The 27,599-nt window shown below is 37.4% G+C and overlaps 1 protein-coding gene and 1 non-coding gene across 10 annotated transcripts in view; one reads left to right on the top strand and one right to left on the bottom strand.

Moving 5' to 3' along the window:
• Positions 1-27,599, top strand: part of GFM2 (GTP dependent ribosome recycling factor mitochondrial 2) — a 78,932-nt gene that overhangs the window by 31,625 nt on the left and 19,708 nt on the right. For all 9 annotated transcript variants that reach the window (XR_006203326.1, XR_006203324.1, XR_006203320.1 and 6 more), the window contains 13 exons: positions 2,366-2,454; positions 3,808-3,868; positions 4,118-4,297; positions 8,452-8,532; positions 10,342-10,490; positions 11,838-11,978; positions 12,283-12,382; positions 13,756-13,945; positions 17,746-17,822; positions 20,358-20,496; positions 22,153-22,332; positions 23,635-23,750; positions 27,116-27,298. Coding sequence is in view for 5 of the 9 variants with exons in the window: in XM_042941012.1 (XP_042796946.1) it covers positions 2,366-2,454; positions 3,808-3,868; positions 4,118-4,297; positions 8,452-8,532; positions 10,342-10,490; positions 11,838-11,978; positions 12,283-12,382; positions 13,756-13,945; positions 17,746-17,822; positions 20,358-20,496; positions 22,153-22,332; positions 23,635-23,750; positions 27,116-27,298 (1,686 nt within the window). In the remaining 4 variants the exon portion in view is untranslated. The remainder of the gene's footprint in view (positions 1-2,365; positions 2,455-3,807; positions 3,869-4,117; positions 4,298-8,451; positions 8,533-10,341; positions 10,491-11,837; positions 11,979-12,282; positions 12,383-13,755; positions 13,946-17,745; positions 17,823-20,357; positions 20,497-22,152; positions 22,333-23,634; positions 23,751-27,115; positions 27,299-27,599) is intronic.
• LOC122202730 lies at positions 18,083-18,186 on the bottom strand. Its single transcript, XR_006194851.1, has one exon. It is a non-coding gene; the product is annotated as a U6 spliceosomal RNA (small nuclear RNA).

Below are 27,599 nucleotides of genomic sequence, written 5' to 3'. Positions count from 1 at the left end.
TGGGTGTGATCAAGGACTTGTATCCAGAATATATGAATAACTACAAATCAGTAATAAAAAGTTACAACTCAGTAAATAAATGGACAAAAGACTTGAGTGGATTTTTCACCAGAGACATGAATGGCCCAGTGAGCACATGAAAAGATGCTCAGTCTCATTGATTATTGAGAAATGCAAATTAAAGTTACAAAGAAAAACTATTTGACACCCACGAGAATGGCTAAAATTGAAAAAAATGATGGCAAATACTGGCTGAAGTTGTGGAACAACTGGAACTCTTATACACTGTCGGTGGAACTGTAAAATATTATACTTTGGAAGACTATTTGGCAGTTTCTTATAAAATGAAGTCTGCACATAACCTCTCACCCAGCACTTCTACTCCTGTATCTTTATCCAAGGGAATGAGAACATTTGTCTCCTAAAGACTTTTTCAAAATATTTACAGCAGCTAAATTCATAATAGCCCAAAACTAGAAGTAATCTGGGTGCTCATCCACAGGTGGACAAACAAGCTGGCACATTTATACGAAGGGGTTTAGCCAAAAACAAACAAAACAACAACAACAACAAAAATAACAGCCATCATACCTAACAACATGAATGAATGTCAAAAACTTTATGTTTAGTGAAAGAAGCCGTGTTATTTATATGAGATTCAGAAATAGAATGAATCTGTGGTGACAAATGTGAGGACAGGTTGTTTATGGGGGATGGGACATAAGAAAAATTTCTTAGGTTCTATATCTTGGTTGGGATAGTAGCTATACGAATCTATACATTTATCAGAACGCACTATACACTTAAGATGAGTGTTTTTTTATTCTATCTAAATTTTACCTAAACAAATTATATAAAGTGGCTTCTGTATCAGGTAATGTCAGCACATTAGGCTTTGTATGCTCTGTTCTAGGGCTTTGAGACTCCACTAGGCAGAGATATTGTAACAGACTCAAACTATTTATATTTAAAATGTGTAAAAATTAGAATTAAAAGAAGTCAAATAGAAAAGCATATGAGGGGCGCCTGGGTGGCTCAGTCGGTTAAGCGGCCGACTTCGGCTCAGGTCACGATCTCACGGTCCGTGAGTTCGAGCCCCACGTCGGGCTCTGTGCTAACCGCTCAGAGCCTGGAGCCTGTTTCAGATTCTGTGTCTCCCTCTCTCTCTGACCCTCCCCCGTTCATGCTCTGTCTCTCTCTGTCTCAAAAATAAATAAACGTTAAAAAAAAAAAAAATTAAAAAAAAAAAAAAAAAGAAAAGAAAAGCATATGAGAGGGGTGCCTGGGTGGCTCATTTGGTTAAACATCTGACTCTTGATTTCGGTTCAGGTCATAATCTCATGGTTTGTGGGATCAAGCTCCGTATCGGGGCTCCGTGCTGACAGCCTGGAACCTGCCTGGGAGTCTCTTTCTCCTTCTCTCTCTGTCTCTCTGCCCCCTCTCATGCATGCATGCGTGCTTTCTGTCTCTCTCAAAATAAATAATTAAAAAAAAAATACGTGAGAATTGCTACTAAGAAATACAGTTATTGGCTTTTTTCTCCCTTACTCTTCAGTTTAACTCAACATTTAAACATTCACAATAAAAATGCATATACTTTTAAAAAGTTTTATTTAAATTTACATTTTTTTTTTTAATGTTTATTTATTTTTGAGACAGAGAGAGACAGAGTATGAACAGGGGAGGGTCAGAGAGAGAGGGAGACACAGAATCTGAAGCATGCTCCAGGCTCTGAGCTGTCAGCACAGAGCCTGACGCAGGGCTCGAACTCACGGACCGTGAGATCATGACCTGAGCCGAAGTCGGACGCCCAACCAACTGAGCCACCCAGGTGCCCCATTTAAATTTTAATTAACACATAGTGCAATATTGGTTTCAGGAGTAAAAATGCATATTTTTATCACAATATCATTTTTTATAGTACAGTCCTATTCTTTTTACATTACGACAACAAAAGAATTAAGTCAAAAGTCCCTATTTTGCTGGTCAGCAAACTGATGAGTTCAGTATTATGTGACCTGTACTGGGTAAGGTGAAGCCAGACAAAAATGACATCTTCTGGTTCTTGATTTCAAGTCCTCTTTCCATGAGTCTTAATACCTCCCAGGTGTTTGTTCTCCTTGTGTGGCAACCTAGACCACCCAAAGGAGTATTCTCAGTTTGAAGCACATTCTGTATCACACTTCATCATGTTCTTTGTTCTCTTACCCACTAGCAGAAGAGTAACTAGAGCAATGGCACTAATTCTGTGTTGGAACAGGGCCCAGTTCCATGTTATAATAGATTCTTAGATCTATTTGTTCCATGTGTAGTGGAGTTATTTTTGTCCCATATGTGGTTTTTTTTCCCTTTCTCTTTGCTCCAGGCCCAGACTCTCACAGTATGGAGGCAAGCTGATAAACACAAGATACCTCGAATCTGTTTTTTAAACAAAATGGACAAAACTGGAGCAAGGTATTTCAAGGCTTCCCCCCGCCACCCCCCATTTGTTAAAAGTAGAAATACAGGGGTGCCTGGGTGGCTCAGTCGGTTAAGCATCCAACTTCGACTCAGGTCATGATCTAACGGTTTGGGAGTTCAAGCCCCACGTTGGGCTCTGTGCTGACAGCTCAGAGCCTGGAGCCTGCTTCGGATTCTGTGTCTCTCTGCCCCTCCCCTGCTTACACTCTGTCTCTCTCCTCTCTCTCCCCCTCTCTCTCAAGAATAAATAAACATTAAAAAAAAAAGTAGGAATACAATTTTGAGTTTTTAATGGACTATAACTTAAATTTATAAATAGCTGTTCGCTCTAGAGTATAAATATTCCGTGGGATCTCAATTCAGTCCCATTAAAAAAGGAGTTTCAAAACAGGTAGAAATGTGATAAGGAGAGATCCTGGTCAGTGTGTAAGTGGCAAATACAAAACACCAACTGTCCCTCTCCTCAAACCACACAGTATGCTTTGTGTTTATGTAATTTTCTATCCTAATTCTGAGCTGATAACATGATACCAAGAACGCCTAAGGTAAAGTTATAGCAAAATTGGGCTGGCTTTTGGAAGAAAGGGGATAGCTGTGTGTGATAGCAAATGTAGCTGTTAGAAGAATCCTTGAGTTATAATGACAGATCATGCATTTGAATGTCTAACTAATTATTGGTGACTTTGATCAGTTTATTTAATCTTAGTTTCAAACTATAATAAGTGAAGCTTATAAATAATAATACCCTAGATATCTCTGTGGCAGGATTATGGTAGATACTCAAGCACTGTTTTTTGAAGTTTACATTGAAAGTTTACTCAAGATATTGTCGTGTGGAAAACTGTTCACTGGTGAACATTAGGGACAGTGAAAATGGTTGTGATTTTAGAGACCATTCTTAAATCTGTTTTAAGAATCTTAACATTTAAGGGGTGCCTGAGTGGCTCAGTTGGTTGAGCATCCAATTCTTGATTTCCGCTCAAGTCATGATCTCACAGTTCATGAGACAAAGCCTGCATTGAACTCCTTCTGACAGCAATGAGCTTGCTTGGGATCTCTTTCCCTCTCCCAAAATAAATAAATAAACATTAAAAAAAAAATCTTAACATTTTTTAAGTTTACTTATGTATTTTTGAGAGAGAGAGGGAGGGAGCAAATCAGCAGGGGAGGGTCAGAGAGAAAATCCCAAGCAGGCTCCGTACTGTCAGCACAGAGCCCAGTGTGGGGCCCTAACTAATGAACCACAAGATCATGACCTGAGCAAGAGTTGGATGTTTAACTGACCGAGCCACCCAGGCGGCCCAAGAATCTTAACATTTTTAATTATAGTTATTTTGCTTCCTGCAGTTTTAAATATGCGGTTGAAAGCATCAGAGAGAAGTTGAAGGCAAAGCCATTACTTTTACAGGTTGGTTGATTAATATTTGGTTTATTAATAGCAGCAGCTGCAAATTTCCTCATCATTTTATTGTGACATATATATCTGAAACTATCTCAGATGTTTTTTGGAAGAAGTTGGCATGTAAATAAAAGATATAGATTATGGTAATAATGTTAATAGCCATTTGGGGGAAAGTGGAGAAAGGTAACATTTTCTCATCAATGCAGTTCTAATTTAGTTATCATTTAATAAAGTTAATCTCGCTTTGATTTGCAGTTACCACTTGGTGAAGGCAAAGCTTTCAAAGGAGTTGTGGATGTAGTAAATAAAGAAAAACTTCTTTGGAATCCTAATTCAGATGATGGAAAAGACTTTGTGAGGAATCCCCTTTTGGAAATGAGTGATCCTGAGTTGCTTAAGGAGACAACTGAAGCAAGGAATGCCTTAATTGAACAGGTAAAAGTAAATACTTTGAGTTTACATTTGCATATTTAGAAAATTTAAAAATATTTTATATATTATGAAATTTATGAAGTAAATATATACTTTATGTATATTTAAAGTGTAATATAAAGTGTAATGAAGAATACGATGAACACCAATGTTTCCACCACCCAGCTTAAGAAATAGAATATTAGCAATACCCTTGAATCTTTGTGTAACACTTCTGTTTAAATCTCTCTCCTTTCCACTTATCATTTACTCCCCCCACCACTATTTTGGTTGTAGCCTTTTTCTTTCATTTGCTTTGTTTTCTAGTTCACTACAAATGTATATATTTGTGAAGGACTTAGTTTTCCATGGTTTTGAACTTTCCTTAAGTGGAGTGATATTGTTTGTATTTTATAACAGTACATTGCAGATTCATCTTTGTTGTTATGTGTGGTTATGCTTCATTTTCAGTCTTACGTCATGTTCCAATATGATTATACCACATTTGTCCGTTCATCTGTGGGTGGACTTTGAGGTTATGTTGTCTGTTTTGCTGTTACAAACAGTGTTGCTGTGAACATCTTTGTATGTATCTCCTTGTACACACTTGTGACAATTTGTTTAGGGTTAAACCTAGGAATATCAGAGAGTGTGTCCGTCTTTTATCAAATGTCACATTAACTTAGAAAATTTTAAAGCCATTAATTTTATAGGTAATAGATAACTCTGGACCTCATCCACCCTCAAAATTTTAATAGAAAGTAGTAAGATTGTTAATATTTATGATATTTTATATGGTATTGTTGGCATATATACTAATAAACGTGGTTTATTTATGCGATAAGTTTAAGTGCAGTGGCACTAATTCTCTTTGGATTCTGTCTCTCTCAAAATAAATAAACTTACATAAAAAAATACATACATACATTTCACTACCATAAGATTCAGAGAGTGAATGGCACGTTCCATAAACTCTCTGAATCTTATGGTAGTGAAAGACATTTGAATCTGAACTGTTTGATTTTTTTTTTTTTTATTTCTGAATTAAATTGGTCAGAGTAGATCCTGTCATCATTAATTGTTTTCATTAATCTTTTGTATGAAGTTGTTCTTGAAGTAATTATTTCCCTTTATAACATACAGTAATCATCAACTTTATCATTAACAGAATATGGTCATTGTTCTTTTTATTACTAGGTAACTGTTACTAAGGACTTACTGTGAACTAGCTTAAGTGCTTTACATGTAATACATTTAATCCTCATAGCAGCCTATATTATCCTCGTTTTACTGGTGGGGAAACAGAAACTTAGAATCCTTAACGAATTTGTCATATAGCTAATAAGGAGCAGTGCTGGAACCTGAACCCAGGTCTGATTCCATTTAGAGCTGGAGCTCTTACCCACTTTGCTTTACTGCTTCTCTAATTTGGGGAGCCATAAACAGAATAAAAGTAGAATTGACATTTATGTATGTATGTGTGTATTTTTTTATATAAGTTTATTTATTTTGAGAGAGGATCCAAAGCAGGCTCCGTGCTGTCAGCACAGCCTGACATGGATTTTGACCTGAGCAGAAATCAAGAGTTGGCATCTTAACCAACTGAGCTACCCAGGTGCCTGAAATTGACATTTATTCGTCAGTAATTGGGTGCATAATTAGTTCTCCTAGAACTAAGCTGGGTGGTGGAAACATTGGTGTTCATCGTATTCTTCATTACACTTTATATTACACTTTAAATATACATAAAGTATATATTTACTTCATAAATTTCATAATATATAAAATATTTTTAAATTTTCTAAATATGCAAATGTAAACTCAAACTCAAAAATCTCCTAGATTTTTCTTTGTTTTATCTTAGGCATGTCTAATGCATGTCTTAGGATAGTATATAACAAAAATTAGATTTGAGACTCTCTGTAGATGATATTAAAGTGCTAATTACAAGGAATACATGTGTATTTATAGAATTGGAGAATAAGACCACATCACACCTGTTAGGATAGCTATAATCAAAAAACCCCCACAAAACCCCTCAACCGGAAGATAAGTGTTGGCAAAATATGGAGAAACTGTAACCTTTGTGCACTGCTGGTAGGAATGAAGATGATGCAGCCACTGTGGGAAATAGCATGGTGTTTCCTCGGAAGATTGAAAATAGAATTACCAAATGGTCTAGCATTTCTGCTTCTGGCTGTATATCCAAAAGAATTGAAAGCAGGGTCTCAAAGAGATATTTGCATTTCCTTGTTCATAGCACCATTATTCCTAATGGCCACAACGTGGGAGCAACCAAGCGTTCATCAACAAGACGAGTAGATAAAATATGGTATAAACATACAATAGAATATTATTCAGCCTTAAAAAGGAATGACATTCTGACACATGCTACGATACAGATGAACCTCGAGGACGTTATGCTAATTGGAATAAGCCAGTCCAGGAAAAAAGACAAATACTGTAATGATTCCACTTATATGAGGTATTTAGAGTAGTCAGATTTGTAGAGACAAAAAGTAGAATCATAGTTGCCAGGGGATAGGGGATAGGAGAATGAGGAAGAGTTGTCTCGTGGTATAGAATTTGGGTTTTGTGAGATTGAGAAAGTTCTGGAGATTAGTTTTACAACAATGTGAATATACTTAACACTACTACTCAACTGTTCAGTGAGAAATGGTTAAGATGGTAAATTTTATGTTCTGTTTATGTTAAATTTTACCACGATTAATTTTTTTTTTTAGAGAATAAGATTAGTGTGGACTAGAAGCAACTTCCTGTGTTCTAGAGGTGAATAGTGATAATAAGTTACACTTACTGTATTCTTACTATACGTTCTGGAAGCATGATTTCACTTGGTTATTCAATCCTTGCCCTCTGAAGTAGGTACTAGTATTATCTCCATGATTAACCAAGGTAAAGAGAGGTGATGTGGGGGCGCCTGGGTGGGTCAGTCAGTTAAGCATCCGACTCTTGGTTTCGGCTCAGGTCATGATCTTGTGGTTCATGAGATTGAGCCCTGCATCGGGCTTTGCACTGACAGCATGGGACCTGCTTTGGATTCTCTCTCTTCCCTCACTCTGCCCCTCCCCTGCTCATCCTTTCTATCTCTCTCTTTCAAAAATAAATAAGTAAACTTTAAAAAGAGAGAGAGAGAGGGGGGTGATGTAACTTAAGTTTTTGAATAAATCAGCAAGTAGTGGAGCCATTTCAAGGCAGTTTAATTCCAGAAGCTGTGCTTATCCATCATATATGCTCCCCACTACGGAGAATGGTTAGGTATGTTTCTACAATACTTAGCTGTTAAAAGTGTGTTTTTGTCTCCAAGTTTGAATGTTTTGCTCTTTTGTACTATTACAAACTTTTGAAACTTTTATTAAATTTATTGTCAGCTGAATTCTCCTATTTCATACAGGCAGATAACTAAGAAAAGAACATGAATTAGATAATTGCATTTGTATTGCTGAAATGATGCCTATGACCCTCAACTTATATCTGTTCCTGCAGTGCCGGATTAGAATAACATGAGTTATTTTAGTTGGACTGTCTTAGGACATCTGGTGAATATTCATAATGTTAAACAAATACCAGATGAAACTTTTTTTTTTTATGTTTTACTTATTTTGGGGAGAGAGAACATGTGCACATTAGCAGGGGAGGGGTGGACAGAGGATAGGAAGTGGGCTCCTTGCTGGCAGCAGAGAGCCTGATGCGGGGTTCAAACTCACCAACTATCAGATCATGACTTGAGCCGAAGTCAGATGCTTAATCGACTGAGCCACCCAGGCAGGAAACTTTCCCCACAGGAAACTTTTCAATGAACTAAGACTTCTAAATCTATCTAAAAACAGCAATCCATTAGATATGTTATCACTGACTGCGAATTGTGGTATTTTATTTCTTTTGAGCACTCCGAGTGGATAGCACTTTATTGAGATACTTCATCTGGCTATTGCTTCTCATGTATGTAGGGAACTTATAATAGCACATCTTCAGTTTTCAGTCTCCTTTCCTATGAAAGAAATACTGTTTATCTCTTGAGATGTTGAGGAGAGTTCTGTGGCCTGGATAAGGTAGGTCATGTAGCTGTCTTGAAATATTTGGATAATGTACATTTATTTGGACTTAATAGTTGTGACAATAAAAGCAAGTTATAGAACTAAAACCTTTCTTTGTAGGTTGCAGATTTGGATGATGAATTTGCTGACTTGGTTTTAGGAGAATTTAGTGAAAATTTTGATTTGCTACCAGCTGAAAAGGTAAATTTTATTATTCATTTACTTTAATGAAGTTTTACTAATTGGATGTGGTTTGATTTCTCTGTCTCAGGTGTTTAGTTTTTTTCAACTTTGCATAGCATTAGAAAATGCTGACTTAATTAGGAGAACATTAAGATAAAGTCACTATTAATACAAGTGCTTAAATAATGGTAGTGATTTACTGTTTTCAGATATGCTTTACAAAATCAGAAATTGAATTTTTTTTACTCCTATTGAGTCAGTACAAGTTACTCATTCCTTCTTTGCAGTGCTTTCCTTGTGATCATTTCTTTAGTAGGGAAATTATAGGTGGAAATTTTATATTGAAAATTTACTGGTTTTGTAGACTACTGCAATGATTTTTCTTATTTTCTCTGACACCGTTTTAATTCTTACTAGAAGCTCGTTACAGGTCTTTACTTATTTATTTTGTTTCCTTTTGAAATACATTAAACCAGAGAATAGGCATATAAAATAGTAGTAATAATTGAATTAGGACAGATTTCTTCAAGGCATTTCTGTTATTTTCTGCTAGGGACCTTCCCCTATGAATTTGGCAAACAATCTTTATTTTTCTTTATGAAACGAGTTACCAGGTAAAGTTGTTTTTTGTTTGCTTGTTTGTTTGTTTTTAAGTAAACTCTGCCCAACACAGAGCCTGAACTCACGCACCCAGGGTCAAGAGTTGCATGCCCCACCAGCTCAGCCAGCCAGGCGCCTCCCAAGTATTTTAGGGGGATTATATATATGTATGTAATGGGGTCCAGACTGAGCCCAGAAAATGTACTTAGTTATTTTTCACAAAAAGAATTAAAGAAAAACATGAGTCTCAAGATTAAGTTTGAGACCTTTGAAGTTAGGAATGGAAAAAAGTACTTTTCTTTTGAACGAAGTGCCATAATTATTGAAATATGTTATCGTTTAGTATTTGAGCGCTTAGATGTGATGTTTGTTGTGCCCTGTAGTCACATACCATGGTTTCTCTTTTCAAAGAGCTTATGATCTGAGGAGGAATTGATATACCTTTCTCCTTCCAGTAGGTTGCAAACACACCCATGCTTTTCTTCGTTTTTGAGGTCTTTCAAATTTGATTTCTACCCTGATTTCTCATTTTTCTTTGGATTTGGTTTTTTTTTTTTTTAAGTTTATTTATTTTGAGAAAGAGAGAGCACAGGGGGGAAGGAAGAGAGAGAGAGAGAGAGAGAGAGAGAGAGAATGAATGAATCCCAAGCCCTGCACAAATGCAGAGCCCGTTGCGGGGCTCGAACTCATGAACTGTGAGATCATGACCTGAGCCGAAATCAGGAATCAGACGATTAACTGACTGAGCCACCCAGCCGCTCCTCAGTTTGATTTAATGTTGGTCTAATTCCTTTGAGGAAGTTGTAATTCATATATATGTTCTTAATTTCTGTACAGGTCCTCTTTTAGACAATCAAGGTTAAATCAGAAGTACGTTTAATTCATTTATTTGAGAAATATTTTTAAATACCTGCTTATTTTAGGTACTTCTGTAGTTTCTGGGGATTTAGCAATGTTTGATGGGACTTATTGTAATGCTCATGTAGATTTTATATTCTGGGGTATAAGGACACAGACAATAAACCATTAAATATATATCCAGTATACCAAATAGTAATTAACATTATAAAGAAAAATACAGAAGAATAAGGCCATGAAGAATGATGGAAGTGTGCTGAGTGGTTCTGTTTTACATGGTTGGTTGGCGAGGGTGTCTAATTCTGAGATACTTTAGTTGGAGCCAGTATACTGCACACAGAATACAGTACTTCTGTCTCTGCTTTATAGCTCCAGACTGCAATTCGCAGAGTAACACTGGCTCAGACAGCAGTGCCTGTGCTTTGTGGAAGTGCCCTGAAAAACAAAGGTGTCCAGCCCTTGTTGGATGCTGTTACTGTGTACTTGCCTTCACCCGAAGAGCGCAACTATGAATTTCTGTAAGTATGCAGTACAGATTAAAATCTTATAGCCTCGCAAAAGCGGGAAAGTAGGTCTTGTTTCACAAAGAGCATTTGAATCACCATTTTTGAATAACATTGGTGAAGAATATCATTATAAATGATATAGAGCTATATAAATTTTTACTTGAAAGGGACATTTGTTCGCATGTCTTATAACCTGCTATATTTACAAATGGAGCTAGAGTGTGTGGCTGTCATCTTAGTTAAAAAAAACAAACAGTAGAGTGGAGTTGTTTGATAAATATTCTGTAGATAAATTTATACTAGATTTGAAGATTTTTAAAAAGCTCAAAATATTTTGTGGTTTAAGGGTATTGTTTTACTTCTGTTGTCACTAACAGCTTTGTACTTGGTAATAAATCCTCTAAAATCCGAGTGACTCTTCAGGCAGGAATGGACTTTGTTTAATCCTTTAACTAGGACATTAATCACTTTTCATATCTCTCAATTGGAGAAGCATTAATGGTAAAGTGATTATGGGCATGGACTGTGTACTCCTTGGATTTAAATCTGAGCTCTCCCAAGTTGTTTAACCTTCTACCTGTAAAATACAGAGACCAGGACCTATCCTATTGGATTGTTACAGGAATCAAACGAGTTAATACTTATAAAGCAAATGGAATAGTGCCTACCTAGTATATGGTAAACTCTATATGAGTATTTGCTAAAGTTAAAAATTGGAGGGAATTAGGGATGAGATGGAGAAGTTCTATAATAGGAGTGTCTCACCTACTTTGAGTCATGGGCTCCTTTGAAACTAATGAGAACATGGAGCTTTTCCTCAGAAAAATGTGCTTGTGAACAAAATTTGGCAATTTCAGAGGGATTCAGGCTTTCTGTAACGTAGTACGCACCAGTTTAAGGACATCAATCTGTAAGAATTGTAGATTTCTATGATCATGCAACTGGAGAGAAGGTGGGAGGGCAGAGTGTAAGTAGTAGTTAGAAAGAACCTATACATTTACCCTGTACAGGTTTTTGTGAGAAGGTATATTCTCACAAAATAGGAAGGTATACCTATCCTAGGTACATTTTTTGAGGAGTGAACTCTAGGCAGTGAAATTATTTGCAAGTAGAGGTAATATCTGGGAGAGAATCCATTATTTTTAATTTTGAGCAATTAATGATCTCCGTTAAATAATTTAGTTTTGTGGAGGAAGAGAGGTAGTTAGTACTGACATAATGTAATCAGCCAGAGTAGCTAAACTAGAAGATATGAGGGAGGACATTAGGGTTAAGTTTGCACAGTGATTCTGATTTGATCTGCATAGATATATGGGAAGTGTATTTTAAAGGCCTTTCTGGAATGTCTCAATTTTGTAGGCCATGGTATAAGGGTGACTTATGTGCACTGGCATTTAAAGTTCTTCATGACAAGCAGCGAGGACCACTGGTGTTTATGCGCATTTACTCAGGCATGATAAAACCCCAATTGGCCATCTATAATATTAATGGAAACTGCACGTAAGTAGAAGCTTATAGGTTCTGTTCTTTTTTTTAATGTTTATTGTTTTGAGAGAGAGTGAGAGCAAGTGGGAGTGGGGCAGAGAGATGGAGAGAGAATCCTAAGCAGGCTCTGCACGGTCAGTGCAGAGCCTGATGCAGGGCTCAAACTCATGAACCGTGCAATCGTGACTGGAGCCGAAACCAAGAGTTGGATGCTTAACCAACTGAGCCACTCAAGCACTCCAGAAGCTTAGTTTATTTTCTAAAACTGCAGTCATTTCTTTAAAAATTCTTTTACTGAAATAAATCATGGTTTTTACAGGGAGAGAATAAGTCGTCTTCTTTTGCCATTTGCTGACCAACATATAGAAATCCCTTCACTGACTGCTGGTAACATTGCTTTGACTGTTGGCCTTAAACACGTAAGCGACCAGATGGTTTCTCTAGGAACTATTAGCTTAAATGTTAAATTAAAACCAGGCATTTTGCGGTAGCAAAAACCCACGAACGATCCAAATAGTCATCAATAGTGGGGTAATGAATATTGTAGCATATTCATCAACATGGTTGAATCTCAGAAAGAAAGAAAATTATAGAAGAGTGTAAACTGTGGATTATATTCATGTAAAATTCAAATCCAAGTGAAAATACACTGTAGATACATACCTGTGTTTTAAATTTAATAAATATTTTGTTATTCTCATTGGGTATTTTACTTGATCATTGCTGACAATTTAATCTAACCTTGTAACTGATCTGGGTAATAACTGAAGATATATTGCCAATGAAGGCTTTGTGAGGGCAAGGACTTGGGTTTCTTTTGTTCTCTGTCCTTAGTCCCTAGATCAGTGCATCACATATAGGAGGCAGTCCATGACTTGTCAGATGAATGGATGAAAATAAGTTGATGCTGTGTATGTTTTTGGTAAGGTAAAACTAAGGACATTTCATTTATATATGGATTAAATTGAATACATTTTCTCATTAAACTTTGGTGTATTTGGCATTTAGGATAGCCATGGTTACTTTGAACATTTTTTAACCTCTTTATGGTTAATTGCAGGATTCAAGATCCTTTAGTATAAAATGTCCACAGTCCAGATATAGGACTTGTAGCCTTGAAATGTCCTCTGTCCACCCGAAGGCAGGAGCTCCATGTACATATTTGAAGGAGTTACACAGAGACGTTTGAACTATTGCTTCATTAGGAATATCTTTACAGAGAAGGAAATTGGCATGGAATGTTGTAATATTAAAGTTTAAAAGTGAAATTATAGTTTTAAAAAATAATGAGTCTGTAAGGATGCTATCAATTCTGCATGGTCTAGAGAATTCTGGTTAATTGCTTATTTTAGTTAATGGAAGATTTTCTGTAAAACAGTTACAGACATTTTTACTGGTGGTAAAACTCTTAAAATGGACTTCTACTAAAATTGACCTATTTTGATATGATTGAAAATTTAGGAAGGTACATTTGTTTTACCAAATGAATTTTGAGTGTGTAGTGAGTGTATGTGAGAGAGAGAGAGAGAGAGAGAGAGAGAGTGTGTGTGTGTGTGTGTGTGTGTGTGTGTGTGTGTGTGGTTAGAATTTATTACAGCAGTATCTTGGATAGAATTCTTACACAAGTTAAATTAGCTTTACCTATGCAAAGTTGCAGTGAGCTTTGTGAATTTGTTCCTGTTTTAAGTTCTGATGAAAGTGTCACATTGGAAGTTTTCACATTTCGTGATTCTCGGTGTAAGCTGAGTGCTCACTGAGCCTGTCTTGTTCCAAGCGCGATGTTTGCTTACAGACCGCCACAGGAGACACCATTGCCTCATCCAAGTCCAGTGCATTAGCTGCAGCTCGTCGAGCCGAAACAGAAGGAGGAAAAAAACATAGACGGAACAATGAAGCCGAAAGACTTCTTCTGGCTGGGGTGGAGATTCCAGAACCTGTTTTCTTCTGTACCATAGAACCCCCTTCGGTGGCTAAGCAGCCAGGTACAAATAGTTTTGGTGTATCAATTAACTAGTAATTAGATACAGTTAATAATTTAGATACAGATAGTTATGTTATGCCCTCAAAAGATTTCTCACATGATTGAGTTCAGTTTTATCAGAAGTCATGGGTATTACTTGGGATTAGTCTTGTTTTCTGTTTAAGATGTTTTGATTTTTACAAGCTCCTTTTATTTATTCTTTTCCCACATGTTGGCCATTTTCGACTATCATCATCTTCCTTGCTCTGGTTCTTGTGGTGCTGTCATTGGCATCCGAAGTAACTGGCGTCAGGATTCCCCTTCCAGTTATAATAGATTAGACAGTTAACAGTTCAGAAGGATTCATTTTCTCATCACCATTTACAAAATGCTCCTTTCCTTGTTTTTTGGCTCAAGCTTTAGAACTCAGTGAAGATATTTATATACTATGGTTAATGTTATTTGACCTTTTTGAGTGTTGTGTACTCGTGCTTTAGCCTGTTTTAAGTTCTCAGTGGCTTCTCATTACTTATATATAGCACAAACCCAGACTCCTTTCTGTGGTATATAAATCTCATGATTTCAGCTGTATCATTTCCAATTGGATTTGGTTGCATATTATAGAAAACCCCCAAGTAACAGTTGCTTTAATGACAAAAGTTTATTTCTCTCCCTTGTAAAATGTGCCTTGGGTTGGGAGCCCAGGGGTTAGAGGGTGGCTCTACACCATCATCAGGCCCCCGGGCTCTCGTTTTTCTGCCCTGCCTCTCTGAGTCTGTAGCTCCTATCCTTAGTTATCACAGGATGGCTGCTAGCACCTCTGGCATCACGGCCAAGTTCCTGACAGAGACATGGAGTAAGGAGGAAGAAGATGTGTCCTTTTCCCCTTAAAGATTTCTTCTGTGTCACTGGCTATTACTTAGACATCTGGCCGCTCAGTTGCAAGGAGTTTGGTAAATGCAGTCTTTTAGGCAGGCGGCAGCAGAATAGAGAGGAAGACCACTAGCAATCGCCGACACCAGCCTTCTTGCCTGGCCTCATTGTTTGAAACTTCCTCCTTCATTGTGAACCCTCTTCTTTCACCAAAAAAAAGTAAGACAGAATAACGACTCACACCTTACACTTCTGTAATAAACTAGTTCCAGTTTTCTGAAGATACCATGCTCTTTTTGCATTACTATTTCTTTTCATTTGTTCTGTCTTGCATTATAATGGCATAATGCAGTTTGTCTACCTGGAAGATGTTTACTCTGTAATTAGAAAATCTCATCTCAGGCATCACTTCTTTTTGAGGCCCTCACTGAATTCCTATATTAAGTTGTTGAAGGACAAACCTAGTTCTAGAGGTGGCATTAGAAGCTATTTTTTCCCCTTAAACAAGTTGGGCTCACAGATGATGGAAAAACAAAAGCACCCATTTACTGCCTCCCATGTCTTGAGTACCAAGGGGAAAAGAAACAGGAAGATCCCTAGACAAGTAGGGGTTCCAGTTCCTCACCGTTCGAGCTGGAGTTCACATGAAAGAAGTGTGAATACTGGTTTAAGACAGCCCCCAAATACTGAAGGAAACTGGGTCTGTTCTTGCCCAGTTGGTAAAGGTACAGCAATGAAATAAAACAGGTATAGCAGCAAGTTTTCTTGTCACCTTAAAATGCCCTGAGACCAACTAAGGGTATAGTCTTGACCCTAAGGAAGGAGGATCAGGTGATGTGAATCTGGCTACCCAGGTTGATGTGTATCAAAGTTGACCAAACTAGTTATATCAGGGGTAGCCAGGCACTTAAGAGCAGGGGCTGCCCACACAAAATAATCTGACTTTTAAAAAAAAATATATTTGAGGGGCGCTTGAATGACCCAGTCAGTAAAATGCCGATTTTGGCTCATGTCATGATCTCGCAGTTAGTGAGTTCAAGCCCTGCGTTGGGCTCTCTGCTGACAGCTCAGAGCTTGGAGCCTGTTTTGGATTCTGTGTCTTCCTCTCTCTCTCTGCTCCTCTCCCGCTTGTGCTCACGCTCTCTCTCTCTCTCTCTCTCTCTCTCAGAAATACAATAAACATTTAAAAAATAAAAAATAAAAATATTTGAAAGTAATTTCATATTTTAAACATTGTGAGTACATAAATTCAAATTGTGACATTGCAGTTAAGTTGCACCAGCTCATTTTAAATCTAGCGCTTCAGCTTGTAACTACTTGAGGAAGAAAAGTCTGGGGTCCAAAGTAAGTCTAGTTAATGGGTATTAGCTTAGAGGTCCGAAGTCCCACAGGGGATGGGACTTTATAGAGTCTCCCTTAAACTTCTTTCAAGCAAATCTACCTTTTCTTTATTCTGGCTCTCCATTGTATTTACCCCATGTTCCTATTATATTGACACTCTGTCTTATAATGCCCTCTTCATCCCAGTAAACTCCTGAAGGGTAGATTCGTCATAAATATTTTTGAATGAGTTTGCATTTTACAATAAAGTTACTGTGTTTTCATTTCAAAAGCTACAGTGTCATAAGCATTATTACTTTCTTTGAATAGGTGCTTAAAAATAAGATACTGTGTAAAATAATGCCTCTTACTTAACCTTAATGGGCATAATATATTTCTTGAAATTCTTGTTAAGTGCAGCCTCTGATTCAGTACTGGAACCTGATATTTTGTCTTTCTCACAGGCTCTATATCATGCCAGTGTTGCTGGTTCTTGGACCTGACTTTGGGATGTCAAGAGTCCAGAAGAATACTGTTCAATAGAAATATAACATCAGCTGTAATCTAAAATTTTCTTAGAGCTACATAAAAAAATAATAAACTGGCAAAATTAATTTTAATAATATATTTAACCCAGTATATCAAAAACAGTATTTCAACATCTAATCAATATAAAAAATTAATGAGCTATTTGACTTTCTTTTTTTCCATATTTAGTCTTTGAAACCTGGTATGTATTTTATACTTAGAGTATATGTCTGTTTAGACTCCTAATATACTAATTAGATGGCTAGTGGCTACTACTTGGACAGTGTATATCTAGAAGCGTATGTCCCTGGAATATAAACCAGGGTCCCTGGAATATAAGACCACTTTAAATGTGTGGTAAGGTTGGTTCATGAATCTGTTGCTCAGCTCTTTTCTTTAGCCGCACTTCATGTCTGAGAAACTTCGAACATCTTTTGTAGAGGGGGAGAATACAGTTAACAGCTAATTGGTTGTATTAAAGTATCACTTGACTTTAGAGGCCATATTTATTTCAAATAATATATTCTTGTTTCCTCATTGGGTGTGATAATTCATCACAGAGTGATCACATTAGCATCTCTTTATTCATGGTGTAATTTAGTTTCCTTTGCCAGTTTCTCATTGCTTCTCTTTCTGAAGGCATTTTGCTTTCTTGTCTTCTCCTAGATCTTTGTGAAACACAATCAGATGATGTTAGTGGCTTCCCAGTGCAAATTCAAATTCTGCAGCCTGGCCTACAAGCCCTTACATGATGTGATTACCTGCTAATAGCCAGCTACCATCTTGTTATTTTTCTAACAGCAAACCATTTCTTGCACAGGCATTTTCTCTGGTATTCTGTTTCTTCAGGATTTTGCATATATGGCCATTCTTTATTTGTGTCTTGATCTAACTTACCTTGGGGAGACCCTTCCAGATCATTCAATCTTAAATAACTTCCCATCACTATCTTATCACCTCGTTTCATTCACTACAAAGCATTGATGCTGTTTGAAACGTTCTTTTTGAAAATTTGCTTGCTCATTTTTTCCCCCACTAGAACATATGTTACATTATCTAAAAGATGAAATGTAAAGATAACATTTACTGTTTATCCCCTAGATTTGGATTATGCATTGAAATGCCTTCAACGTGAAGATCCCAGTTTGAAAGTGAAGCTAGATGCTGATTCTGGACAGGTTCACATTTTATTACAACTTTACTTCCAGAAATCTTTCAGTAGTAGTATTTGTGTGTGTATGTGTTTCTGTATTTAAATGCATATATCTAAAACAGATTGGTCTATGCCCCCGAAAGAAAAAACCTTCTCTTTTGGTTCTCCGATAATACAAATTTCTGATTATCAGGTTGACTGTCAAACTAGACAGACAGAAAAATTTTCCTTACTTCCTCAATATAATTAATTACGCCTCACTTCTTTAAACCACTTTTTAGTTTTTTTTAACATGGAAGCTTTGCAAATTTGCGTGTCACCCTCACACAGGGGCCATGCTGATCTCTGTATCGTCCCAGTTTTAGTATATGGGCTGCCAAAGTGAGCACATAAAGACCACTGTCATTTCAGTTTTCCAGAAGACAGCCTTTTGTGAAACTTTGAAATAAAGTTCAACCCCAAGACAAAGCCTTGAGCTTCTTATGCTCCTAAGGCTTATAAACACGGCATACTAAAGGGAGGATGCAAAGGTGCTTTTCTTGTCAGTTACATATAAGGTGGGGGGAGAAGTGATGGCTAACAACCTAACACTGTGGGAGGAAGTAGAGCTGTAAAGTAGGTGGTAAGAAGTTTGTGGATATTACATTACAGCAGAAGAACACATGTTAATTGTGTCTTTTTAGGAAGGCAGGGTAAAGTTTGTGTAAGATTTTAGAACAAGTTCCTTTAGAAGATTAGATTATAAATTTAAGGATAAACTAAGGATTTAGTTAATCTGAAAACTATGAAGTATTTTATTTCCCAAATGCCAGCTAAATGAGGTAGTAATTTAGTTTAATACTGAAGGAGACAGGAACAAGCACTTAAACTTTTTTTTTTATTTTGAAAAACTTTCATTTAAAAATGCCAATACATACTTTTTTTAAAAAATGGCAAATAACACACACGGGTTCAGAGTACAGAATTAAGGTGTCCCTTTTTTCCATCTTAATTTACGCAGGTAAACAACTGTGAAAATGTGAATAGACTTTCACACTTTCCCAAATGTCTTACGCTGTGCTATGTTATAAACCACAGTTTATTTTTTCCAGAGATATATACAGATATATAACAAGTCTTTCTTTTTGTATTATTCTACAACTTGCTTTTTCCAAATTCACTACTTTAACTTTAAAGTACAGCAATTGAAACAAAATAATCCTTTTGTTTGTTCCTTATAATTACAGCTCTATTACAGCGGAAGGATAAAATTAGAACCAGCCAAAGGAAGAAACAAATAGGGCAAAATCTGGGAGAGTTCTAAATGCATTATCTTCCTTCATCTTCAGGGATGTATTAACCCTTTTGGTAAAGGGTATTGCCAGTCAGGGAGGCTCACCCCACCCCTCCAGAGTTTTTATTAAGGCTTGATTACATACTGCTAATGTGGTTGACCTTTAGTTTCCAGGACCTCCTATAAGTTGAGGCTGTTACCTTGACTTTCCAGGTCGGAACAGATAAGGCTATTCTGAAGCGCACATCATAAATCACATTGTTACACTGTCTGGTGGACAAAATCCCCCAGACGAGTAAAGACACTTCCATCAGGCAGCATTCTGGCCTAGAGATTACCTACTAGTAGCTGAGGGTAAGGGCCATACCTCTTTTTGGGTGCAGTTAATTCTTTACTACCTAGATGGCATATGAATAAGACTGAGCAAATATGGATTCCTTGCACTATACTCTTTCATACACAAACACCTTAAGGAATAACTAGTGTTGTAAAAAAAAAATTTTTTTAAAGCATGTCTTGATTGGTTTTGATAAAAATTTGGCTTGTTCTAACAAGGGCCCTAAGTAACAATGAAAGATCAAAGATAAAAGATAATTTCACTGCCAAATAAAGGTCCAAGCTAGTCTGAAAAATTTAACTAGTCACAATACTGTAAGGGGCCCAGGATGATTGGGAAATAAATGCCAATGTGGTTGGGAATATTTGGGGAAAAGATTATCCTCTTCACCCCCCAAATAACAAGATGTCACTTTCATCCTTAAGACAGTTGCTTACATTTTCATTAAGACAAGGGCTTTATCCTTTCTTTAAAGGTATAACCCAGAAGTTGCCAAGATGTCACTTTCATCCTTAAGACAGTTGCTTACATTTTCATTAAGACAAGGGCTTTATCCTTTCTTTAAAGGTATAACCCAGAAGTTGCCAACATCAGTTACACTCATGTTTCATTGGCCAGAACTAAGCTATATGGTTGGGAATATAGTCCTGGCTAGATGCTACTTACCTAATTAAACTGTCATGTAATAAAGACAGAATAGCCTAGAAATTTACTTTTAATCGACCTATTATTCCACTCAGAAAAAAACAAAAATGTTTTGAGGAAGAACCAAAAAAAAAAAGTTGCATATTTTTTTTGTTTGTAATTTTGTAATTTGTAATTTGTAATTACAAATTACAAGTTTGTAATTAATGAAAAATAACATATATTGATATAATGCCTTTATATAGTATTTTGTGATAAACATTTTTTCTTTGATCTTGGTTTTATTTTCTTCCTGTTTTAACCAGACTGTCTTATGTGGTATGGGGGAGTTACATATTGAGATTATTCATGACCGAATCAAGAGAGAATATGGATTGGAAACCTATCTAGGGCCTCTCCAGGTGGCATACCGAGAGACTATTCTAAATGCAGTTCGTGCCACAGGTAAAATAAAACATTTAGAATTTGCTGTGCTTTTCTCTCTCTCCAGGATCTCTTTTCCAAATCTTTCAATGTAGTTGCATAAAGCAAGGTTCATACTCACTAGCGTCTTCCATCAGTGGGCATAGGTTTTGTGTGTATTTTTGTGTCTCTTTAGGATTTTGTTCTATTTTGTTTTAAACCCAGCCCTATTCCTGTACCACTCAATACATCAAATAAATGATGAGCCCTCATCAAACAAACGTACTTTTCAGTGGTGGTCATGGGGTACAATAAGCCCTTCGTGTAGAGATATTTCACAAAAAGGATATCCAGAGGGCTCATGAACATATTAAAAGATTCTTCATACCAGTAATGATTAGGGTCATGCAAGTTATGAGATATTTTACACCAACAAAATTGGCAGGGATTAAATCAGACAGCATCAAGTGTTGGTGAGATGTTGAGCAATGGAAACTCCTAAAAACTTAGGGTGGGAGTGTAAATTATGTAACCACTATGAAAACAATTTGGCAACTTCCTTGTGAAGCCAACTGTGTGCAGACTTTACTACTTAGCACTTCTCACATGCCCTAGAGAAACTCTTATACATGTGCACTGAGAGATGGATATAAGAATGTTCAGAATAACATAATAATAATAACCACTTCTGAATAGAAAAAACCACCCCAAATATTTATGGACAGAGAGTGTGTAAACGGTATTGTGTTCATACAACAGAATATTAAACAGCTGTGAAAAAGAATGAATTACATCCATATGCATCAGCCCAGAGGACCCACAGATAAGCAAAAGAAGCATGTTGCAGAATACATAATAACAAATTCAAAACACAGAGTGAACTATATTGTTTAGGAATACATGCATATGTAACATAACTAAGGAAACTCATAGGAATGAGTGATTATATCATGATAGTGATGGCTTTGGAAGGCTTGTAGGTTACTACTGGTAATGGTCTATTTCTGAGTAGTTTTTAGGTTTCATAAGTTCTTTATTTTTAGATTATAAAGAGAAATTGTAGACTATAATTCTTAAGTTTTAATTTAGGTGATACATCACTCTATTACATGGTCACTAACAAAAATACAACATAGTTTTGTTTTAGTAATGATGGAGATTGGTGACTGCTGTTGGTTGTTAGCAAATGAGAGATACTGCTTTCAATCTTTAAAAAGTCACTATTTTGAGAAATCATAAATGCATAAAACATTGGAAGAATATGAAATTTAACAATTTGTTGGTTAGTAGAGTTAAAATAGCTTTTTAATTTCATTAGATAACCCTTTGTACTGTTTTACTGTTAAATAAAAATTTTATAATTAAAAGAATTTCAGTCACATAAGATATTTGAAAAAATTTAAATGTGTGATCTACATGTCAAAACTTGTGGGATCATCTGCCTCAACACATCTTAACCTTGCAGTAATATTAAGTGATTGAGAGCTGGTTTTTACATTGATAAACACAGAAGCAAATGCTTTCGTGATAGAACTTTTTACTCCCACATCTTTATGCTGTATTTAGTACCACGTAATATTTTTTCCCACTTTATCTTCTATGAGACTTTGAGTTTGTTGACTGCAGTTTTTCCAGTTGTGGTACCTTAATACCTTTCCAGAGCAAATCTCTAAGGTATTATATTCTATTTGTTTACAGATACCTTAGATAGAACATTAGGAGACAAACGGCATCTTGTGACTGTAGAACTGGAAGTAAAACCAGTTGAAACAGCCTCTGTTATGCCAGTTATCGAGTATGCTGGAAGTGTCAGTGAAGACCTTCCGACGGCTTCCCAAGAGGCCATTGAAAATGGGATTCACAGTGCATGCCTCCAAGGTAAGGTACTCAAGTAAAGGTAAGCTTAGTATAATCAACCACTTAGTCACTCCTAATATTATACATTATTTCTAACTAGGTAATGTTTTCTCACTACTCTTCCCATTATGTGTATGTTAGACCTGTTTCCATTGTCCCATGATCCTTAGATATTCTGGTGGGGTTTTTGTTTTTGTTTTTGTTTTTGTTTTTTTACCAGTCTTCACTTTGTTCTTCTGTTTTGGGGTTTCTATGAATAGTTTCTAACTCAGATACACTTTCTTCAGCTGTGTCCAGTCTACTTGTAAGCCTATCAGAGATAATTCATTTATTTCACTGTTATTTTTTATTTCAAGCATTTCTTTTTGGTTCTTCTTAGGACTTCCGTCTGTTCTTGCATGTGGTTTACTTTATCAGAGTCTTTAGCATATATCAGTCATGTGATATGATCATTCCAACATACTTACCATGTCTGGTTCTGATGCTTGTTCTGTATTCATATTGTGCTTTTGCTTTTTAATATGCCTTGTAATTTCTTCTTGATGGCGTAACATGATGTACTGGGTAAAAGGAACTGCTGTAAACATGGTGTGTAGTAATGTGGAAGTCACGTGTTGGGGGAAAGGAAGCATTCTAATCCATGGGCTTATAGTGAGCCCATGCCTCTGGACGGGGAACCACACAAGTGTTTTTTTGTTTTTTTTCACTAGCCTCAGGTTGGACAGGATGGCTAGGGTGGCCTGGAGTTAGGTATTTCACCCAAGTCAGGTCCTGCTAATGCCCCTGCTTCTTAGGCTCTAGTTAACTAGTTTCCCCTGAGAGCAGGCCTTTGTAAGAACAGAGTGCTCTGGAGTATTTCAGAATGGTTTCTTTTCCCCTCTGTCAGAAGTACAGAGAGATTTTTCTCTGATACTTACAGGAAGAACCTGCTCGAGCTCCGGGAGGTACATCTCAAAAAATTATGGGGGCCCCCTTATGATTTATGACTGTGTCCCCCTGAAGTTTATAACTCCCAGACTTCTCTATAGTTGAGGTTTTCCTGCTGTGGCACTGGTTCCTGGGCTAGTGAGCCTCTGCTCCAGGAAGCTGTGACTTCCTTTGTTCGCCTGCCTCTCTGGTTTTGGGGGCAGTGGTTTGTCCTTTGTCTTCTCTCTTATGGCTCTAGGAGGGGTTGCTTATTATTCAGTCTGTTCTACTTTATACTTGTTGGGACAGAGTGGTGACTTCTAAGCTGCCTAAAGGAAGTAGAAACTGGAAGTCCTCTCCCTGTCGTTACTCCTCACTGCATATTGAGTGCTAACCTAAGTTTTTTCCCCTACCTAGGACCATTGCTTGGATCCCCAGTCCAAGATGTGGCAGTTGCTGTACATTCACTGATAATTCATCCTGGTACCTCCACAACTATGATTTCTGCCTGTGTCTCCAGATGCATACAAAAGGTAGAGAATATCCTGTAGTTCTCCTTTTTGCTTTAGGGTGACTGTCCTGATAGCAGTGTGCCATTGCTCCACAGACATCTGTGCTTTGCCGTGCCTCACACTTGTATTGATGCCATCTGTGCCTTAGAGTCAGCAAGAGTTTTTACCCTGGACAGTCTCTGATTTCTTGATCACCAGGGTTATATCTGTTAGAGGACCTAGGAAGTTACTGCTTAATACAGACTGCCGGGAAATATTCTCTGATTTTAGCAAAGAGGCAGGTTTCCTTAACTGGCATTTTTGGTTTCCCCATCTCAGATACACAGCTGTTAGAGGTGAGCTTTGTTGTTTAATTAGGGGACATTTTGGGGGTATCCTGGCCCAAGATGGACTGTAAAGGACATTGAAGATGTAATACTAGTTTCAGTTTTGAGTTCATGTTTTTTTGAATAAGATTACCGTAATCAAAGATCATTGAAATCAGATTAAGTCGCAGGGAGCCTGGTTGGCTCAGTCTGTTAAGGGTCCTACTCTTGATTTTGGCTCAGGTCATGATCTCAGGGTCATGAGATTAAGCCCCTCCCGCATTGGGCTACTGGCTGAACATGGAAACTGCTTCTTAAGATTCTCTCTCCCCCTCTCTCTGCCTGAACTTCACCTGCTTATGCTCTCTCTCTCTCTCAAAAAAAAAAAAAAAATCAGGTAAGACTAACTAATAATCCAGATAAGCACCTAACTTTATCAACGCATCAAGCAGTCTAGTCTTGGAACTGTTACTTACCTCCCATTATTTCTTTGAGTGTCTTGCCTCAGTAATCTACCAGAGCTGATTTAACTCACAGGATCTTAGTGTGCCAAATGTTGATTCCATGCATTCTTCTCAGCATTGGACTACTACAGTTTTATAAGTGACTGATTTGCAGTAAAACACTTGCTTTTAAAAACCATTTTCTGAAATTTTGGACTGTGTCTGAAACTTGATTTTCTGTGGTCTTAACTGAATCTAGAATTACAAAGTTAATGTGAATACCCGAAGTCGCTGACTTAAGAAGGTACAACTTAATGGTCCTTTCATATGATTTCATTTAATTTTTATTAAAAAAAATTTATACATTCAAAAAGTATTATTTAAATATTGTTTGCTGGGGTGCCTGGGTGGGTCAGTTGGTTTAGTGTCTGACTTCAGCTCAGGTCATGATCTCATGGTTCGTGAGTTGAAGCCGCACGTCGGGCTCTGTGCTAACAGCTCGGAGCCTGGAACCTGTTTCGGATTCTGTATCTCCCTCTCTTCTGCCTTCCCCTGCTCATGCTCTGTCTAGCTCTCAAAAATAAAATTTTTTTTATATAGTTTGCCTAAGCATATAGTTAGAAGTATTATCTGGTAAGTTAATGATGCCTCCTGTATTTATTGAGCCTTCTTTGTTGAGCTTACTGTGCACTGCGATGGACATAAATGGAATATGGATGTTTGTCCTCACCTAAAGGAGGTTATGATTTTACAAGGTAATTAAATATGGCCAAATAGCCAAAATATTAGAGCAGACTGGGGGTCATAAAAATGGAGAAGTGGGGAATTAGTATTATTGGAAGGAATATCTGAGCTGTGGATTTTGGTAGTTGGACACAGGGGCATTCCAGACAGGGGAAGATTGAAGTCCCTTTAGCTGTACTCTCAGATGAAGGCAGAGTAGTAGTGAAAGACAGTGTTAGAAAAATGGAATCAGACTATAGAGAAACCTTTAAAAACTACCCTGAGGAGTTTGAGGTTTGTTTTGAGAACAGTGGTGAAAAATTTAAAGTTTTTGAGGAGGGCATTATAATCACTGGAATACAGGAGGAACTAGAAGTAGGCAACAGATAATCCAGGACAGGGAATGGACTGGGTCTGAATTAGGATACTGACAATAGGAATGGAAATCTTAAAGCTACTTGGAGAAATGGAAGTTAGAGATGCATGTCCAGGTGAAATGAATATTATGATGTCCTCAACAGAAATAGGAAAGAGCACCCAAGAATGTTTGCAAAAGGAAATGATAAGGTTATCTTGGATTGCTGTGGGATATTTAGAAACTGTTCCAGAGTGAGGGGGGGGGGGGGGCAGTGGGTACAAGGCTCAAGCACATAGAGACTATAGTCTGTACCCTCAATCCAAATTATTCAATTCTTTGCTTGCTTTTAGTGTTTTCATTTTTACCTTCTCCCACTCTGTTATTTTGTTCTGTAAGACATTATGTGAAGTGGTACAAAGCTCTTGGTAAGAATTGCAAAAAGAGAGGTGTGCTGTGTGTTTTGAAATTTCGATGATAATGGGCATATACTCTTGGTTTTACTTATCTGGCCATTTTTCATGATTGTGCAGGTAAAGGGCAGGAGAGGATGGGAAGGTGGTGACGTATCAGGAACAAAAGAATTCGAGGCCCAGAGCCCTTACTTGACAATACAGCCAGTGTTAATGTCCCCTCTAAGGCCTTAAGTAATAAGAATCAGTGGGTGGTGGTGGAGCATCGAACAGAGTGATGACCCGCTGCACCTGGGTAAAGGTGAGGGCACATTCCAGAGCCCCCTCGTGCAAAGTTTCCGCTGTAGATCTCTGTTACATCCCACCTAGTAACGAGAGGCTTAGACTAAATCAGACTTTTATTACTTTTGAATTCTAGCAGGCTCTAGCAGGATAGCTTTTTGATTATTTTTTGAGGTTTATTTATTTTTGAGAGAGAGAATCCCACACAGGCCCCGTGCTGTCAGTGTGGAGCCCGACCCCACCAACCACGAGATCATGACCTGAGGGGAAAACCAAGTTCCAGACACTTAACGGGCTGAGCCACCCAGGCAGCCCAGTAGGATAGCGTTTTAAATCTGACCCACCAGTACTTATAGTGCTTGCATTTGCCGTACCAGTTTGTCTGACGTAGTGATACCCTGAAAGACTGGGACCCCAATACAGCTTATGTTGCTGCTACTTCCTCCGTTTTCTTCCAGTACTTGCCCTATGTGTTGGCTTCTGTTCGGTTTGCGTTTTACTTATGTGCTTATTCTTCTTGCCTTGTTGACTGTGTTTCTGTTAACCTTACTGTAGTACATTTCTGGATTAGTCCTGCTATGGACTGTAACTGTAATAGGCATCAGGAACTAAACACGTGGTTTCAACAAATAAGATGTAAGTCTTTGATTGAAAGGGGAAAACCATTTTTTTTCTTTGCACTGTCTCTGGCCACGTGTTCTTAGATTGTGTAATTAAGCTTTATTAAGCAGCCCCTTGCCATGTACCTGATAGCTTATAAAAAGAGCTCCAGGCTTACAAGGATGGGCAGAATTTACGAATCTTTTTTAACAGAAATTTGATTTCCAATAAGGAAAGGGGAGTTAACATTCTTGAATTTCTTTAGGCTCTGAAGAAGGCTGATAAGCAAGTTTTAGAGCCCCTGATGAAGCTCGAGGTTACAGTCACTAGAGATTACCTCAGCCTTGTCCTGGCAGATCTGGCACAAAGAAGAGGGACCATTCAGGAAATCCAGACTCGTCAGGAAAACAAAATTATTACTGGATTTGTTCCCCTAGCAGAAATTATGGTAGGTACTTAGTTACTGAAAAGAATACTGGGGATATTTATGCTGAACAAAAGTAGACAATCAGGACTTTGAACTGTTATGGGAATCTAAGGAATTACCACAGGTAGGTGGGGTCATTACCATTCTCCACGCTTCTCTTCCTAAATGCTGAGACTAGGGAATACTTGTGAAACGTACCCACATTATTTACTTAACCTCCACAATATTTGTCTAGTATTTCCTGACAAAATGGTTCAATGAGAACTCACGTGAGTCTCATTTTCACCTTTCCTGATAATGATGAAAAGATTAGCAGCAGGAA

The sequence above is a fragment of the Panthera leo genome, chromosome A1 (genome assembly GCF_018350215.1).
Source record: "Panthera leo isolate Ple1 chromosome A1, P.leo_Ple1_pat1.1, whole genome shotgun sequence".
In the NCBI taxonomy this organism is placed as follows: domain Eukaryota; kingdom Metazoa; phylum Chordata; class Mammalia; order Carnivora; family Felidae; genus Panthera; species Panthera leo.
This window is presented reverse-complemented; position numbering and strand designations above follow the sequence as displayed.